This window comes from Delphinapterus leucas, chromosome 19, assembly GCF_059928025.1.
Source record: "Delphinapterus leucas isolate spDelLeu-1000000601 "Yukka" chromosome 19, BTC_Dleu_Yukka2, whole genome shotgun sequence".
Lineage (NCBI taxonomy): Eukaryota > Metazoa > Chordata > Mammalia > Artiodactyla > Monodontidae > Delphinapterus > Delphinapterus leucas.
The window spans coordinates 7,089,220-7,106,236 of record NC_143147.1 but is presented as its reverse complement, the minus strand read 5'-3'; the positions used below and the strand labels follow the sequence as shown (position 1 = coordinate 7,106,236).

Below are 17,017 nucleotides of genomic sequence, written 5' to 3'. Positions count from 1 at the left end.
GACGGGACTCCGCTGGTCTGGTCCGGACAGCACCCTGGGGTGTTGCAGGCCACATGTTCCTGCTGGAGGACCCATCTCTCTGTGCTCTGTGTGGGTGTCCTTTTCAGCCCTCAGGCCTCGAGTGAGGGTCACCTGCCAGAGAGGCCTCCCCACGGCCCTACCCCAATTTATTCTTCCTCCCAGCACCCTTCTCTGGCGATCACATCCCCAGTACATCTGCCCCGCACTGGAGGCCCCGAGGGCAGAGGCCACGCTGGCCTGGTCTCCTCGGTACCCATTGGCTGCCGGGGTCGGGGGGGCAGGCCTGCAGCGCGGGGAGACTGGCCTGGCCTGGCCTCGGCTGTTCTGTAAATACCTCCCCCGGGTGCCCCTCGGTGCTGGACTAATTGTCCTGAACCTCTGCCCCAGGAGGCCGTGCCTGGCCCCCAGCACCTGGAGCAGGGGGGTGCTCAGCTCCAGTCCTGGAGAAACCACGGCCCCCCAGCCTCAGCGGGCCGCCGGGCTCAGTCCTGAAGGTCATGTAGACTTGTGCAGAGGCCCAGCCCCTGGCCACCTCGTTTCTGTCCTTTAAAAGGAGAGGAAACCAAATGGAGTCCAGTGGACAGGGCCCAGGTCGGCATGCGGCAAAGTGAATGATCCCAGCTCAGCGCTGAGTTCAGCGGCTGTGAGGACACCAAGCGTGTTTGTCGGCACAGAAGCTCAGCAATTATCAGGAGCTCGCTGGGACTTGGTGGTGGCCTCCAGGTCATAAGCCGTGGGCCACAGGCGGGGTCAGCCCTCCCCTGGAATGGCAGCCCCTCTTCCCCTCTTACTAGCTGAGCCCCTGGAGTGACAAGCGTGCCTGTTGATTCCCATCCCGCCTGGGGTGAACGGTGGGGTCGCCCCCTCCCTGGACTGCACTGGCCTCCCAGCATCTTTGTGCTGGTCCCTGGGCGAGAGGCGGTGGCCGGCGGGGTCGTGTGTGGGACGGGCCGCTCCAGGCTGCTACTCGCAGCCCCGCAGGCTTGCGTCCTCGGCAGACTCAGCAGGAGTCTGGCTGCGTGTGCACGGCCCCATCTGCTTCTGCACAGAAAGCCCCGCTGCTCCTGCGAGGCACCCAGGCCATCTGAATGTGCGTACAGTGGGTTCTGGGCTGCCGGGCTGGGGCGGGATGGCGCCCTGCAGGTTCCTGGCGCACCTTGGCTGCGGGACGCGCTCTCCCTGACGCTGTCGCTCCCCTCTTTCCCCATGAGCGACGGCTTTGCCTGCCCCCGCCCACCGCCCACGCGGAGGCGGCTGTGGACGTGGGCGCTTAGCAGGTCGGGGGTTTGGCCAGTGTCCGAGCGCAGGACGCCCGGGAGGCTCGGAGAGGAAGAGGCCCCTCCCTGGGGTTCCCAGGCTGCTTGAGGAGGGGGGAGCCTCCAGAAAAGACTCCGGGACTCGGAAGACGGCATGTGGCCCAGGGGATGGAGGGGACAGAGTGGAGACCCCCGAGGACGGGAGGCTCCTGGGCAGAGGGAACTGTTTTTTTAATTTGCAAATTTTAAGTATGTGGAACAGTGACGAGAACGGGCCTGCTGTCACCCGGATCCCAGGACATCCTGCACGGTTGCTGCCCCTGCGTCGTTGCATCCCCAAAGCTAAGGACGTTTCCTGCCTCAGCACGACCTCATTATCATGAGAGAGAACATTGTGAGCAAACTTTGGAAGCAAGAGCAGGGTTTGTTCTGTGTTCTGGAACGAGCGGGTGAGTCATGGCATTGGCCGCCCGCCCCCGGCCCCGGGGACAGGGGAGGCCGTCAAGCCCTGGGGTCCGGGGTCTGGACGAGGTGAGGCCTGGACCCAGGATGCAGGACAAGGTGGGAGGGACAGCCAGAGGAGGGTCTTCAGCATGGCCAGCAGCAGGCGAAGGGCGGTGGGCAGCCCCTCCGGATGGCTGGGGCGTGCAGGAAGCTGTGGCGTCCAGGCAGATGGACGTGAAGGGACGCGGGGCCTGTGGCCGCTGGGTGGCCTGGGACGCCGGCACGGAGCAGGGCTGCCCGGGGGTGGCCCGTAGGGCTGGGCTCCATGTCGGTGGTCCCGGCCGGCCCGCCTGACGTGCCCAGGAGAGGTCAGGCTCTGAGGGGTGGGGCCTGGTCGGGGATCCGGCGACGTGCCGCCCGGGGGCAGCTGGGGACACCGGTGGCCCTCAGGACTGGGAGACGCCTGGTGAGGCCAAGGGCCTGGGGCCGTGGCAGCTCTGGAAGGGGCACCGGAGCGTCACCTCTGTCACCAGTGCGGCCTCCCCTCCCTCCTACGAGTGTTTCTGGCTCCACCGACAGAAACACTGAAGGTTGGGGGGGTGGGGGGGGCCGTAAACTGCCCACATCTCCGCCCAGGCTTCACGTGGCAGAAGCTCCTGGTGCGGTGGGAAAGGGCTCTTGGGCCCCGAGCCATCGTGCCCAGCCGTGCAGGGCGTCGGGGCTGGCGGGGCTGTTGGAGTCCAGCCCGTCTGGAGATTGGTGCCAGCAGATCGGGGTGGGGGGCAGGGGGAACAGCCCGGAGGCCCAGGGGCTTAGTGGCTAGAGACAGGCTCTGGGTTCAAGGCTGGGCTTTCCCACTTCCCAGCTGTGTGGCTTTGAGTGAGTCACTTAACCTCTCTGTGCCTCTGTTCCCTTGTGTGTAAACTGAAGTGCTTTCCTCGTGGGTGGCGGCGAGGACTGAGAAGGTCCCCGGGTGGGCGCTGCACACAGTAGGTGCTGTTCTCTGATCCCATCCAGCCATCATGAGAGGTGCTGACTTCTCCTGGGAAAGCCGTTCCCGAGGTTCGCCAAAGCAGGAGCTCCATCTGCGAGCTCTCTCCTCCGAGGCGCAAAGCCTGTTGTTACAAGGACCTGACGGCCACCAGGGTCCCCAGAGAGTTGCGTGCCCCGTCAAGCTGAGAGGTCAAGGAAGGCAGGAGCTTGGTTTTGCCGTCTGCCTGCAGCTGTACTCTGAGCCCCAGACGGCCCAAGGGGTGTGTGTGTGATGCCTTCTGTGGCTGCTTCTAGGACAGCACCTTCCAGGGGTCATCCCGTGGGTGGGGAGACGGGAAAGAGGCTCACACACCAGCACGCCCGAGGAGTCGAGTGTGCAGTAGGGTCGTGGGTGTGCACAGAGGAGCCCGAAGCCAACTTTGGGGGAGCTGCGTCGGGAGCAAGCGGCTGCAGGGTCCCCACCGTGTCCTGGAGCAGCACAGCTGCCTCGCCATCCTAGGGTGTCTGGTTAAAGCGCAGATTCTGACTCAGCAGGTCTGGGGCAGGTCCTGAGAGCCTGCATTTCTAACAGGCTTCCAAGCTGCCGGTCTGCGGACCACTCTGGGTTTGAGGAACAGGTTTAGAGGCAGCGAGGAGGCCAGGCTGTGCGGGAAGGCAGCTGGAGAGAGCAGCACCGCGTCCCCAAGCCCTCCTGGCGTCAGGTCCCCCTAGACGGGGCAGCGTCCCCAAGGGACGGCATCGTGGCCCCGGTGGCCTCAGGCCTAGTGACTGCACAGCAGGGAGGGCCCCCAGGCCCGGCTCAGCCCCGCTTACACCTGGATGCCACACAGGTTCACGAGTGGGTGCTGTCCTGGTGGAAAGGTTCAGACCACACGCAACTTTCTTCCACGAAAGACAGTCCCACCAAAGCGCGATGCCCTGCCCTGGCCAGGTCGTGTCCCTGCTGTGGCCCAGCTCGCTCCGGGAGGCTGGTGATGGCCAAGAGATGGGCCCCTCCCAGCTCCGGACGCCTGACCAGGAGGTGAGCTGGGGTCTGGGCCACAGCGAGGTGAGCACCCTTGGACGGAGCTGGTGATCTCCGTCCCGAGCCGGGGGCCCGCGGGCCGTGTCACGCCAGTCCATGCAGACGGGGCCTCTTTTTCTGGATTAACTGTGAGGGAGCACAATTAGGCAAAGCACTTTCCTCAGCGCAGTTCCTGCCCTGGAGGATAAGAGGATTAGCTGCACCCTCGGGCTCCGGCATCAGTATTGTGACATTGGCTGGTGGAGCTTCACTAGCCCTCCGGCACATGCCCATCCTCTCTGGGCAGGGGGCTCACAAGGAGAGCCCCCGGACAAGTCCCGGCCCTGCCTTTGTGCATCGCGGCAGGTTACCTTCCCTCTCTGAACTGCAGTTTTCACCTGGAATGTGGTTGTAGAAATATTGATCTGCCTTCTCCCCCGCCACGCAGCCCAGGTCTGGGGCTGACCTTTCAGGCCCAGCGAGTGGGTGGCCTCCTGACAGATGCCACCACTGTCTGCTCTCTGGACCTGGGGACCAGGCGCCACACCCCACTGCTGCCGCCCCCTGGGGGTCCCAGGGCCGAGAGGGGGCAGACGTCTCGTCTTCACCCACCCGGCTCAGCGGGTGTCGCGGAGGCTACAGGGGGGCTCCGCACTGCTCCCTGCTTCCCAGATGAAAGCGGTCTGGGGCAGAGGGGCTCAGGCCCGCCTTCTTGCAGAGGCCCCCCCACCCCCAACCCTCCCGCCCTCCCTGCCCGGGACTCCTCCCCCTTCCTTCCTGTCTCGTGACTCCTCCCCCTTCCTTCCTGTGTCTCGTGACTCCTTCCCATTTCCTTCCTGTGTCTCGTGACTCCTCCCCACTTCTTTCTTGTGTCTCGTGACTCCTCCCCCTTCCTTCCTGTGTCTCGTGACTCCTCCCCGTTTCCTTCCTGTGTCTCGTGACTCCTCCCCCTTCCTTCCTGTGTGTCTGTCCGGGCTTAGGAAGGGATCTCTGTGCCCCAGGCCTTGGCTCCTCGCTCTGGCTGTCGGCTCCACGTCCTGCCCCCACCTGGGCCTCGGGCTGTGCACTGTGGGAGGTCCCCCCCCCGAGGGTCCCCTGCCATTGCCCGGTCAGTCTTCCCAGCCCACCCTCCTGGGGTCGCACAGCACGGGCTGGGTGGGCACAGGGACCGCTGAAGGCTCGCTTCCCTCAGCCCAGCAGACGTGCGTACACACAATCCTGGGAGCAGCTCTGCTGACACCAGCAGAGCTCGTGACGCAGGGCCCCCAGCTGGGGTGCGCGAGCCAGCGATGGGCCATCCACGCACAGCTCCCTGGACGGTCTGGTGGCCACACGCGCTGGAGAAGGCTGGACGGGGCAGAAACCAGGTCAGGGGCCGTGGGGCGGGGGCTCGGGGGCGCGGGGAGCTTTCCAGGGCGACGGGAAGTGTCCTGTGTCTAACAGAATTTTACGTTTACCTCTAAAGCTGACCGAAAATAGTCTCGCCTTCTAAAATAAACTACTCTTCGCTCAGAAAAAAAGAAAAACAGCCATCTGGCCGCAGGTGCAGGTGCAGTGCCGACACTGGCGTTGGCACTGGTCTTGGTGGCGTGTCCCACCCGCCCGCCTGTGATGCCAGAGGGGGCCCAGCTGCCTATCGAGCCCGCGTATCTAGACAGCTCCCCAACTGAGCGCCAGCACGGCCCAATTTTCTTTCCGAGGCTGAAGTCCATGTAAATATTGACCAAATAAGGCAGACCAGGTTTTGTACTGTATTTGGTTAGTAGTTGAAGAGCCACTCACTCCACGGTTATTTTCCCAGTGGCTTCCTACAGGTGGGCCTTGTTTCATTTAAAATTTTAAAAAGACCCTAAAGAGCTGTGCGTAAGTCAAACATTGTAAGTGTAGGGGGAAAACCAGCACATTTAGATGAATCCCCGAGCGAGCGGATCTTTCAATAAAGAATCAATTTTCGGGCTTCCCTGGTGGCGCAGTGGTTGAGAGTTCGCCTGCCGATGCAGGGGACACGGGTTTCGTGCCCCGGTCCGGGAAGATCCCTACATGCCGCGGAGCGGCTGGGCCCGTGAGCCATGGCCACTGAGCCTGCGCGTCCGGAGCCTGTGCTCCTTAACGGGAGAGGCCACAACAGTGAGAAGCCCGCGCGTACCACAAAAAAAGAAAAAAGACTCAACTCTCCCTGCCCTGTTAGTATATTTATTATGTAAAACTGAAAAGACAGGTATTTGGTCTGCTTAAGGACTGTGTCGCTGGGTCCACGGGTGCCCCCTGCCCCAGCCTGGGGCTCTCGGGCCACGTGGCCGCCGCATGGCCTATTGAGGGGGTGATGGGCTTTCTTGTGGCGGGGCTGGGCAGCTTCCCTGCTTCCTCCAGATGTGCATGGGTGGGGTCCCTCCGGCGTCCTCCTGCACTGCCCCGTCGCAGGCACAGGGAAAGCAGCTAAGACCGGATGGGCTGCCCGGGGGTGGGGTGGGTGGGGAGCGGTCCTCACAGCCGAGCCGTCCCCCCTGATGGATTTGCTGGCTGAGAGCTCCCAGGCCTCTTTCCCGGACTACCTGTGTTGGCAGGTTGGACCCCAAGACGAGGTCCCACCCGAGTCACAGCTGTGACCACCTTCCGAGTCAACAAAGGCGCCCAGAGCCGCCCAGAGGCCGGGTGGCGGCGGGGACCCTCGCCAGCCCTGCCACGTCCTGAGTAGTGCCTGGCCCGAGGCCCCGCTGCAGAGCCAGGATCTGGACCAGCCGTCTGTCCCCCGCCTGCCCGGTCCAGGGCTGGCCCGTCCGAGGCTGGCGGGCTCCACGGGGGCAGAGCCTCCGGGTCCCTTTCCTTCCCCCAGAGGCAAACATCAGGGACGGGGGAGGTGGCCACGGGGCAGAGTGTGAGCAATAGACATCACAACAGTGATCCTTTGGGGGGTCGGCGCAGCGGGGCAGTTGTGTCCTGCCCTCATGAGGTGACCTTGGTCGCCCTGGGCAGAAGGGGCCTGGGGACCTGCCCGGATGGGATCTGTCCTCTTGGGGGTGTCAGCAGGGGCGAGGAGACGCAGGGGACCCAGGGCTCAGGAGCAGGAGGGGGTCTTGTGACTCGGTCTCGTGGGTGAAGGGAGGCCGAGGAGGTGGCAGGGGATGCCGCAGGCCGCGCCGGAGGGCTGAGGGGGCCTGGCGGGCATTTGTGCAGGTGGAGGGCAGCTGGTGTGGGCGCTGGGGGCTGCTCCCCGCCCCCCGGGGAGAGCGACAACAGCCCAGCTCTCCAGCCGTCAGCCGGAACCCGACCATTCATCACATCTCCGCGGTGTATCTAAGAAATCACTGCGTGACTCGAGGTCATACAGATTTTCTAGTTTGTTTTCCTCTAAAAATTTTGTAGCTTCAGTTTTTATGTTTAGATTTATAACCCACTTGTGTTAATTTTTGTACGTGGTCTGAGTTCTGCGCACGACACCCAGTGCCGTTGTCCCCTGCCCCCTGAATTAATGACCTTTATACTTCATCACAGATCGGTCGACCTTACACACGTGGGTCTATTTCTGGACTCCCTGTCCTGTTCCGATGGTCTGTTTGTCCACTTTGGCACCAGCACCCCAGTCCTGGTCACAGTGGCTTTATGATGCGGTTCAAAATCTGTCGACTTGGCCTCCCTTTGTCCTTTTTCAGTTGTTTTGCCTATTCTAGGTCCTTTGCATTTTCATGAGAATTTTAGATCCAGGTTGTCGATTTGCAGCAAAAAGCCTGTTGGGGTTTTGATTGGGTTTGCGTTGAATCTGTAGACCAATCAAGGAGAATTGATATCTTCATAATACTGAGTTTCCGGACCCACGGACACTCTGTATCTCTCCGTTTATTGAGGTCTTTTTTTAAATTCTTGGTGAAGCTTCACAGGTTTTGGGGTGCCAGTCCGGCGTTATTTGTCAGGTTCCTCAGCGTTTATGTAGGTGACCATGTGTCACATCTCACTTGACATGATGCCTTCTTTCTGGTCTAAGGGAGCATCCGGGGTGATGCCAGCTGTAGGGTTTTCACAGATGCCTTTTGTTAGGACGAGGGCGTTTCCCGCTACTCCTCATGTGCTGAGTTTCTGTCAGGAGTGTATGTTGGATTCTTGTCAAATGTTCATGTCTATTAAGGCGATTGTAGTGTTTTTTCTTACTTTGTTTATGTGGTGAATTACATTGACTGGTTTTCAAACGTTAAACCAACTTTTTGTTCCTGGTATAAATCTCACTCGGTCATGATATATTATCCTTTTAGTATGTTGTTGGATTCCGTTTGCTAATTTGCTAACATTTTGTCTAGAATTTTTGCATTTTGTTCAGGAGGGGTATTTTTCTCTAGTTTTCTTGCAATGTTTTGGTATCAGCTAATGCTGGCCTCATTGAATGAATTGGAGAGTGTTCCTTCCTCTTCAGTTTTTGGGAAGAATTTTTACATAATTGGTATTATCCCTTCCTTAAATGTGTGGCAGCATTCACCAGTGAAGCCGTCTGGACCTGGAACTTTTTCTTGTGAAGGTTTTTGACTATATGTTAAAATATGTTGATGGGTATAGTGCGTGCTGGTCACGCCCTCTGCTTCTTTTCCTGAGTGAGCTTTGATCCAGTTCATTGGTATAAGTTGTTCACATATTCCTTTTTTTGCCTTTGTGTCTTTTTTCCTTGATCTCTATTCAGATCAGTCTGAATAGAGGTTTTATTCATCTTTTCAGAGAACCATCTCATGGTTTCATTGATTTTTTTTCTCTAGTGTTTTTCTATTTTCTATCATTGATTCCCACTTCAAACTTTCCTCTACTTACATGGGTTTCATTTTCTCTTCTTTCTCTAGTTTCTCGTGGGAGTTGAGACCAGTGATTGGAGACCTTCCTTCTTTCTCTCTTGTGGGTGTTCAGTGCCATAAACCCTCTCAAGCAGCAGCATCCCACAGGCGCTGGTATGTTGTGCTTTCATTTTTGTTCAAGTCAAAATCCTTCTAGTTTCCCTTTCCATTTCTTCCTTTTCCCGTGAGTTGCTTTTTTTTTTTAGAAATGTGTTACTTAGTCTCTAGATGTTTGGGGATTTTTTTCAGCGACCTTGCTGTTATTAATTTCTAATTAACTCCATTGTGGTCAGAGAACACACTTTGTGTGATGTATAATTCTTTGAACTTACTGGGACTAGTTTTATTTCCCGGCACGTGGTCTATCTTGGTAAATGTCCTGTGCGCACTTGAAACTGATTTCTACCGTTTTTTTTTAATTAGTTAATTTTTTTTTGGCTGCATTGGGTCTTCGATGCTGCGCCCAGGCTTTCTCTAGTTGCGGCGAGCAGGGGCTACTCTTCGTTGTGGTGCGCGGGCTTCTCACTGCGGTGGCTTCTCTTGCTGCGGAGCACGGGCTCTAGGCGTGTGGGCTTTAGTAGTTGCGGCACGCGGGCTCAGTAGTTGTGGCTCGCGGGCTCTAGAGCGCAGGCTCAGTGGTTGTGGCACACGGGCTTAGTTGCTCCACGGCATGTGGGATCTTCCCAGACCAGGGTTCGAACCCGTGTCCCCTGCATTGGCAGGCGGATTCTTAACCACCGCGCCACCAGGGAAGTCCCTCTCCTGTTGTTGAGTGAAGTCTTCTATAAACGTCAGTAGACCAAGTTCGTTGATAGTATTCGAATCTATATCCTTACTTGTTCTATCAATATGGAGAGAGGGGTATTGAAATAACTATTTCTGTTGTGCAGATTTATCAGTTTTACTTCATGGACCACAAGCTCAGGCATCGGGTGCATGGATGTTTCGGGTTGTTATGTCCTCTTGGATAATCATGAAACGATCTTCTTTATCCCAGTAATAATGTTTGCTCTGAAAGCTACTTTGTGTGCAATCAATGTAACCACTCACTCTCCTTTTGACCAGTGTTAGCAGGATGTCTCTTGTGCCAGCCTGTTACGTTGATCTGGTTTGTATCTTTATAAGCAAAGTGTATTTTGTGGGGCCAGCATGCAGTTGGATCTTGTTTTTTTATCCAATCTGACAGTCTCTGCTTTTTCTTTTTCTTTCTTTTTTTTTTTTTCTGTCTGAACCCCATGGCATGTGGAACTTCCCCGACCAGGGATCAGCCCTGAGCCCCCTGAAGTGGAAGTGCAGAGCCTTAACCACTGGACCGCCAGGGAAGTCTTGACACTCTCTGCCTTTAAATTGAGATGTTTGGCCATTAGCATTTAATGTTATTGATGGGGTTAGGTTTAAATCAGCGTCCTTCATTCCTTCATGTCTGGTGTCTGGAAAGCCCTTGTATATTTGTCTGTTTTTGGTTGTTTCAGGTGAGATGCTAAGCTCCATCCATCTTAGCTGGAAGTGGAAAGGACAGCAGTAATGACTTAATACCATTCAGTACTCAGCCCATGTTCAATTTTCCCCAATTGTCTCAAAAGTATCTTGTTCCAGTTGGTGTGTTTGAATCCGGATCTGAATAAGGTCTACACGTTGCATTCAGTCGATGTGATTCCCGAGCCCTTTTTACCCAGACCAGTGTCCCACCCCTTCTTTCCATGTCATTTACTTATGGAGGAAACTGAATCACTTGTCCAGTAGAATTTTCTGAGTTTGGGCGATTATATCTTTGTGATGCTTTTTAACGTGTTCCTCTATATTTCCTGAACGTGATAGTTATAAAGAACTCTGCGTAAACGTGCTGCGTGTTCGGTTGAAGCATGTGAAATCGCCAATATTTGACTATTTGCCCTGCCAAGTGCCATGTCCTGACGTTCCACGTCACGCTACCTGTCCCAGCCCGTCGGGAAGCGCCACTTTGCATGACACTGAGACTAACCAGTGGGTTCAGGAGGTCAGCCTGACCCTCACGGCCAGGTTCTCCGCCCTGTCCCTGATGATAGAGTTTCCTGGGTCCTCATTGAGGAGTTGCAGGTGGTGATGCTTCAACTCCGTCATGCCGTGTCGGGAACCTTTCAGGTTGTCTGGGGTGGGCAGTAGGATTTGGGGACCGTCTCCCAGGCAGTCAAGTCCAGATGTGAATTCACTGCTGGGGGAATACTGCGTGCAGCTCAGCATCGATGTATTCCCTGGACAAGCTGGTGGAAGGTGTCCAGTGAGCAGGTGATGGCTGAGCGAGCTAATGGACAGTGGTGAAGGGGCAGTTCGGCTGGGGGAAGCTCTTGGACGCCACTCTGAGCGACAGGGCGCAGCTTGGGACTCCCTCTCGTGGAGCCCCCCAGCTCCCACCCTTCCCAGTCCCTCCAGGCCAGGCCGTCACCCACTTTTAGATGGAACCAGCTGGGAGGGCCCCACCGAGCCCCGCTGCAGGGAAGCCCCTCACCCAGCAGGCTGGGTGGGAGGCCGCTGAGCTGTCGTGTGTTCCCGTGTCCACCCGCGCGTGGAGATCAGCGTTCACAGGGGCCCCCCTCCGTTGGCTGCATCGCGTGCGGATATGACACTGAGCACAGACAGAGGTGGGGTGTCATTTGACGGTGGAGCCAGGTGCAGGGAGCGGGAGGTTCTGGCTGTGCTGGGTGGTCCAGGGCAGCTCGTGGCGTGCATCGCAGGCAGGAAGAAGAAGATGAGAAGGCTGGAGCACCTGTGTGTCTGGCGGGAGGGGACCGCCACCCAAGCGGGAGGGGTGGTGGTGCACAGGTGGTTCGTGCTTCTGGGCTGTGGGCCCCTTTGAAAAACACAGGGAAACGCTGGCTCCTTCTCAGCAAAAGCTACAAATGCAAAAGCACTCGGCCTTTGCTTCCGTTTGGGGATGTTTACTGAGCCCCGGAACACGCCCAGGCCCCCAGGTGGAGAGCCCGGACGAGACGGTGGCCGGCCTCCCTCCTGCCGGGTTCAGGGCCTCGGGGGCTGCAGGGGGAGGTTCTGGCAGACGGGTGCCCACGTGGTCCCAGTTCTGCCGGCCCTCACCGCCCGGGACGCGGGCGCAGCAGGCTTTCCTCACCTGTGGGCGGCCCCCTGCCGCCCCCGCTTGTCCCCTCAGAAGGAGGCAGACAGTGCCGCAGTCTCCTCCAGACACACGTCAACTCCCGGACTCTCACAGCAGCGCTACGAGGTGCGACGTCGCTGCTTGGCTCCCTCTTCCGGGTCAGGAAACTGAGGCAGAGAGAGGGGCTGCGACGCCCCCGGGTCACACGGCTGGTAGGCAGAGGAGCTCGTGGGCGAACCCGGGACCCGGCACCCAGCCCACCTGCCGTCCTCCGGGCGCTGGGTCCCCGCCCAGCAGTCAGTCCTTTAAGGAGCGTGAGGGCCGCTGCCTCACTTCACATGGGGCCTCACTTTGAGGACACCTGGGGCGTCTGAGAGGCTGGGGGCCGTCCAGAGCAGCCCCCCCCCGCCGCGCTGTAGAGGTGCTCTGGGCACAGGTTCCTCCTGCTGCCCTGGCTTTTGTCCTGTGGACCCATCTGGGCTTTGAGTTATCACTGTTAAATTACATGTACCAATCAAAGCAAGCACTTACTTCCTGTGTTTTTTCCCCATTTTCTTTTCAAGAGAATACTCCAGCACAACATCAGGCCTGTAGTAGGGCCCCCAGTAAGAGCTGGACGTATGGCTACATGGGCGCTTGGTGGGTGGGTGGGTGGATCGAGAGGGAGGACTTCTCATGCTTCCAGCGCTGGAGACTCTGCTCTGTGGACCACAGGCTCTGAAAAGACCCCCCAGAGTCCACCTCTGTCCTTGTGGCCTCACCCCCATGCCCCATCGTTTCAGTTGCTGTCACCCACGCTCACTGTGTCCCCAGTGAGATGCTCGGACAGTGCGGGATGCTTGGCGGGTCCTGGTTCTAACAGGTGCCACTGGGCTGTCAGCCTCCCTGTGTGAGGGTGTCCCAGGGGACACACTATTACCTGGCCCTGGGCGAGCATGCGGTCCCTGTGACTGTCTGTGGTCGGTACCACTGGTGTTTCAGGCAGAGGACACGGCCCATGGGCACACAGTCTGTGACAACTGGCCAGGGTCCAGGCCTGCTGAGCCCGCGGCGACCCCCCCTGGCTCACACACAGGAGTTCCAGGTCCTGAGTCAATGACGTTACCCGTCAACACTCTGATCCCTGGGCCTCAAACCCAGCAGGCCTCTGAGTGTTGGGACACAGCGCCCTGCGAAGCTGGTGGCTCCTAGCTCAAACGCCTCGCGTGTCTTGGGAACGTGTTTTTTCTCCTTCCCTGTGGACGCTGGCGAGTCGGCTTTGCAGTTAACGGGGCTGCCCATCCGGCGGGCATGCGGCTGTTGTCTCCCTGCCGCCCCCCCGCATGAGCCTGCAGGAACCCGACCCCACATGGGATGCCTGCTCCCACCCCGGGCATGGCTGCGGCCGGGGTTGCCGTGCAGGGTGGAAGCCCCCATAGCCTCAGTGTCCAGATTTTTCACCTCAAATTGGATGCCTGGGTTTTTGTTTTTTAATTAATGTATTTATTTTTGGCTGCATTGGGTCTTCGTTGCTGTTTGCGGGCTTCTCATTGCAGTGGCCTCTCTTGTTGCAGAGCACGGGCTCTAGGCGCGCGGGCTCAGTAGTTGTGGCACGCGGGCTTCGTTGCTCCGCGGCATGTGGGATCTTCCCGGACCAGGGCTCGAACCCGTGTCCCCTGCACTGGCAGGCGGGTTCTTAACCACTGCGCCACCAGGGAAGCCCCAGATGCCTGGGTTTTAATGTGGAAGTTCTAAGTGATGTTGAATTGTTGGGTCAAATGCTTTCTATTTTTTATTATTTATTTATTTTTATTGGAGTGTAATTGCTTCACCATGTGGTGTTAATTTATGCCGTACAGCAAAGTGAATCAGCTACACGTTTACATATAGCCCCTTTTTTTGGATTTCCTTCCCATTTAGGTCACCACAGAGCACTGAGTTCCCCATGCTATGCAGCAGGTTCTCACGTAGCATCCATAGTGTACATATGTCAATCCCAGTCTCCCAATTCATCCCACCCCTCCTCCCCGCCTTGGTGTCCATACGTTTGTTCTCTACGTTTGTGTCTCTGTTTCTGCCCTGCAAATAAGATCATCTGTACCAGTTTCTTCAGATTCCACATATATGCGTTAATATACAATATTTTTCTCTTCCTGACTTACTTACATCACTCTGTATGACAGTCTCTAGGTCCATCCACGTCTCTACAAATGACCCAATTGCGTTCTTTTTCATGGCTGAGTAATATTCCATTGCATATACGTACCACATCTTCTTTATCTGTTCGTCTGTTGATGGACAGATATTTTTAAATGCTATGGGTTTGACCAAAACACCTCTGGGCTATGCCTTACGCCCTCTGAGCCCCAGGACGCGGGCCCCAGGCTGCCGGGGGGGGAACAGAGCCACCTCCTTTACAGGCAGACCCAGCACCATCAGTGTGGCCGAGTGGGACCCGGAGGGGACCAAGACACAGGGGCTGCTCTTGGAATCAGGGCCCCTGGGGGAGGGGCCCTCCACCCGGACGAGGCGCTGGTGCTGGCGTGTGGCCATCCGTCGCCCGCTGGGTCTTCCCCGCACACTGGGAGGTGGATAAGGAGTCACTGGCCCGTTTGTTGCATTTCCCTGCTGACTCGGTGGACGGAATGTACAGCTGGCGGCTGGCGGTCAGGGACAAATTCCCCCGATTTCCATCCATCCCAGTCCCCTCCTGCCCCGGCAGCCTCCTCCCTGGCCCCGATTCTGTGGGAGAGGTTTGAAAAAAAAAAAAAAAATCAACATTTTGGGCAAGAGGCCTACCCGTTACAGAGGTGAACTGGTGACCCTGCCCGGGGCGCGGGCAAGGTGGCCCAAGGTGGCAAACGCAGAACCAGCTCAGTTCGCTTGATTTCAGGGAGACAACAAATGGGAGCTACATTTGGGGCAACTTGTACTCAATTATTTGTTCTTTATATGAGATCCAGGTTCACCCGGGGGCCTGTGTTTCTCTGGCAGCCCTAGGGAGAGGGAACGTGAGTGTGGGGTAGGGCCAGGGGCTGGGCCAGGGCATCTCCATTTTGGGGTCCTGGCAACCTAGAAGCCACGCCAAGTCAGGAGGGTGACAGCAGAGCGTCTGGTCATCCCGCTTCGCGCCAGTCACTCGGCCCCCGGGGTGATGACCTGCATCGTCTCACGGCCCAGCCCGTGGTGGCCAGTCCCCTGTGCTCAGCTCCACTGCCTGCTTCCGGGCCCCTAATCCGATGAAGTGTGCAGCTGGGCCCCGAGAAAGGCCAGGCGGGACATTAACCTCGGACCCAGCAAGGCTCCTGGCTGCTGCTTTACTGATTGCCTTGAAATAACGACCTAAGGCTGGCCAGCCGGGAGGCAGACAGCTGTTGGCGAATCGGATTCGCTGTTTCCCCTCCTCCCTCTCCCACCTTTTGTCTCTGGGTTGCTCAGAAAGTGCAGTTATGACCCCGCCATTTCCCAGGTGAAGGAGCAGGCGTTGGGGGGCCATCTGGGAGGCCAGAGCCGGCAGAGCGGTCCCCAAAGGGCCTTTGGTGGAAAGACACTCCACCGTCCGCAGAACAGCGGGGGGCCCAGCTCGGAGTCTGGAGGTCCCAGCGCCCGGTTCGCTCGGCTGAAGCTCGGCCCCCTCCGCTGCCCAGGGCTCTGGGCTGGGGTGCAGCCAGTCACGGCCCCCTTGGATACAGGGGAGAGGCCCCTCCTTCAGGGGCCGGACCCGGCGTGTTGTGAGCAGAAGAGTCTGCCTGGGTGGGTGACATGGGTGGCCGTTCTCATCTGTCCCTAGAGCTCAGATTCTGCAGGGACGGGATGTTCAATAATCAGCTCTATTGAGCTAGAGTGTGTATACAATAAAGTAAACACATTCTAATGTAGTTTGAGTCTTGACAAATGTATACGCCTGTGTCACCACCGCCCTGATCAAGACCCTAACCCTTCCTTCCCCAGACGTCCTCTCCTGCCCCTTCCTAGTCAGACCCCCAGCCCAGCCGCTGCGGCTCTGACTCGTCACCGTGGTGGGCTCTGCCCTCCAGGCCTTTGCGAGGATGGAGACTCCTCCTGCTCTGCATGAAGCCGATGACAGCCGTCCTCTGGATGGACCACACTTCGTCCACGTGCCCCGTTCGGTGGGTGGCCGGTTCGGGGTGGGGGGAGAGCGCGGAACATGCCTGCACCGACAAACGCGGGGGCTCTGGGTCTGGCCCCCGGGGCTTGTGCTCCCGCACCGGGCCTGCAGGAGGGGTGAGGACGTGGTACTACGCGGTTTCCCACCCATTTCAGTGTCCTTTTGAAAGCGTTAGCTCGTCAGTTGGGAGGAAAAATCAGTGGCCTTTAAAGCTGCATCTTGAAATCCCATACCAGGAACAAGGTTTTGTGACAAAGACAGCATGTTTGAAGGACAACTGGGCCCCTTCAGATAGAAGGGACCCTAGGCCCGGAGTCTCGGGGTCGCTCGGGTGCTCCTCTTTGTGGCTGATTGACCCCCCCCACCCCAGTCACTTCTGAGGGGCCCCATCTTCCCGACATGTAAACGGACCTCATCCCACCCACCCCAGGCTTGTTTGTTTCTTTTTCTTAACATCTTTATTGGAGTATAATTGCTTTACAACGGTGTGTTAGTTTCTTTTTTTTTTTTTTAATAAATTTATTTATTTATTTATGTTTGGCTGCGTTGGGTCTTTGCTGCTGTGCGCGGACTTTCTCTAGTTGCGGCGGGCAGGGGCTGCTCTTCATTGCGGTGCGTGGGCTTCTCATCGCGTTGGCTTCTCTTGTCGCGGAGCATGGGCTCTAGGCCCGCGGGCTTCGGTAGTTGTGGCTCGCAGGCTCTGGGGCGCACGGGCTCAGTTGCTCCACAGCATGTGGGATCTTCCCGGACCAGGGCTCGAACCTGTGTCCCCTGCATTGGCAGGTGGATTCTCAACCACTGCGCCACCAGGGAAGTCCCGGTGTGTTCGTTTCTGCTTTATAACAAAGTGAATCAGCTATTGTTTTTCACCATTGAGAACGATGTTGGCTGTGGGTTGGTGATATATGGCCTTTATTATGTGGAGGTAGGTCCCCTCTATGCCTACTTTCTGGAGGGTGTTGAATTTTGTCGAAAGCTTTTTCTGCATCTGTTGAGGTGATCATACGGTTTTTCTCCTTCAGTCTGTTAATATGGTGTATCACATTGATTGATTTGCGTATATTGAAGAATCCTTCCATCCCTGGGATAAACCCCACTTGATCCTGGTGTATGATCCTTATAATGTGCTGCTGGATTCTGTCTGCTAGTATTTTGTTGAGGATTTTTGCATCCATGTTCATCAGTGCTATCGGCCCAGGCTTGTTTTGAGTGTTAAGTGAGCGCAGGTAAAAGCACTTAAATCGTCAGGTGCTGAATCGACGGTTGTGATTTTTATTGTTGGTGTTGACATCCCTC

General features: G+C 57.4%; 1 protein-coding gene across 13 annotated transcripts in view; it reads left to right on the top strand.

Annotated features, from left to right (window-relative positions):
* Positions 1 to 17,017, top strand: part of PEMT (phosphatidylethanolamine N-methyltransferase) — a 47,163-nt gene that overhangs the window by 19,711 nt on the left and 10,435 nt on the right. For 8 of the 13 annotated variants that reach the window (XR_002642905.3, XM_022560950.3, XM_089900189.1 and 5 more), the window contains exon 3: positions 15,630 to 15,722. The exons of 3 other annotated variants lie outside the window; for them this stretch is intronic. Coding sequence is in view for 9 of the 10 variants with exons in the window: in XM_022560950.3 (XP_022416658.3) it covers positions 15,630 to 15,722 (93 nt within the window). In the remaining variant the exon portion in view is untranslated. Of the gene's footprint in view, positions 1 to 4,489; positions 5,085 to 15,543; positions 15,723 to 17,017 lie in introns of those variants that run through there. 2 more of the 13 variants (XM_022560961.3, XM_022560964.3) reach the window with 2 other exon arrangements.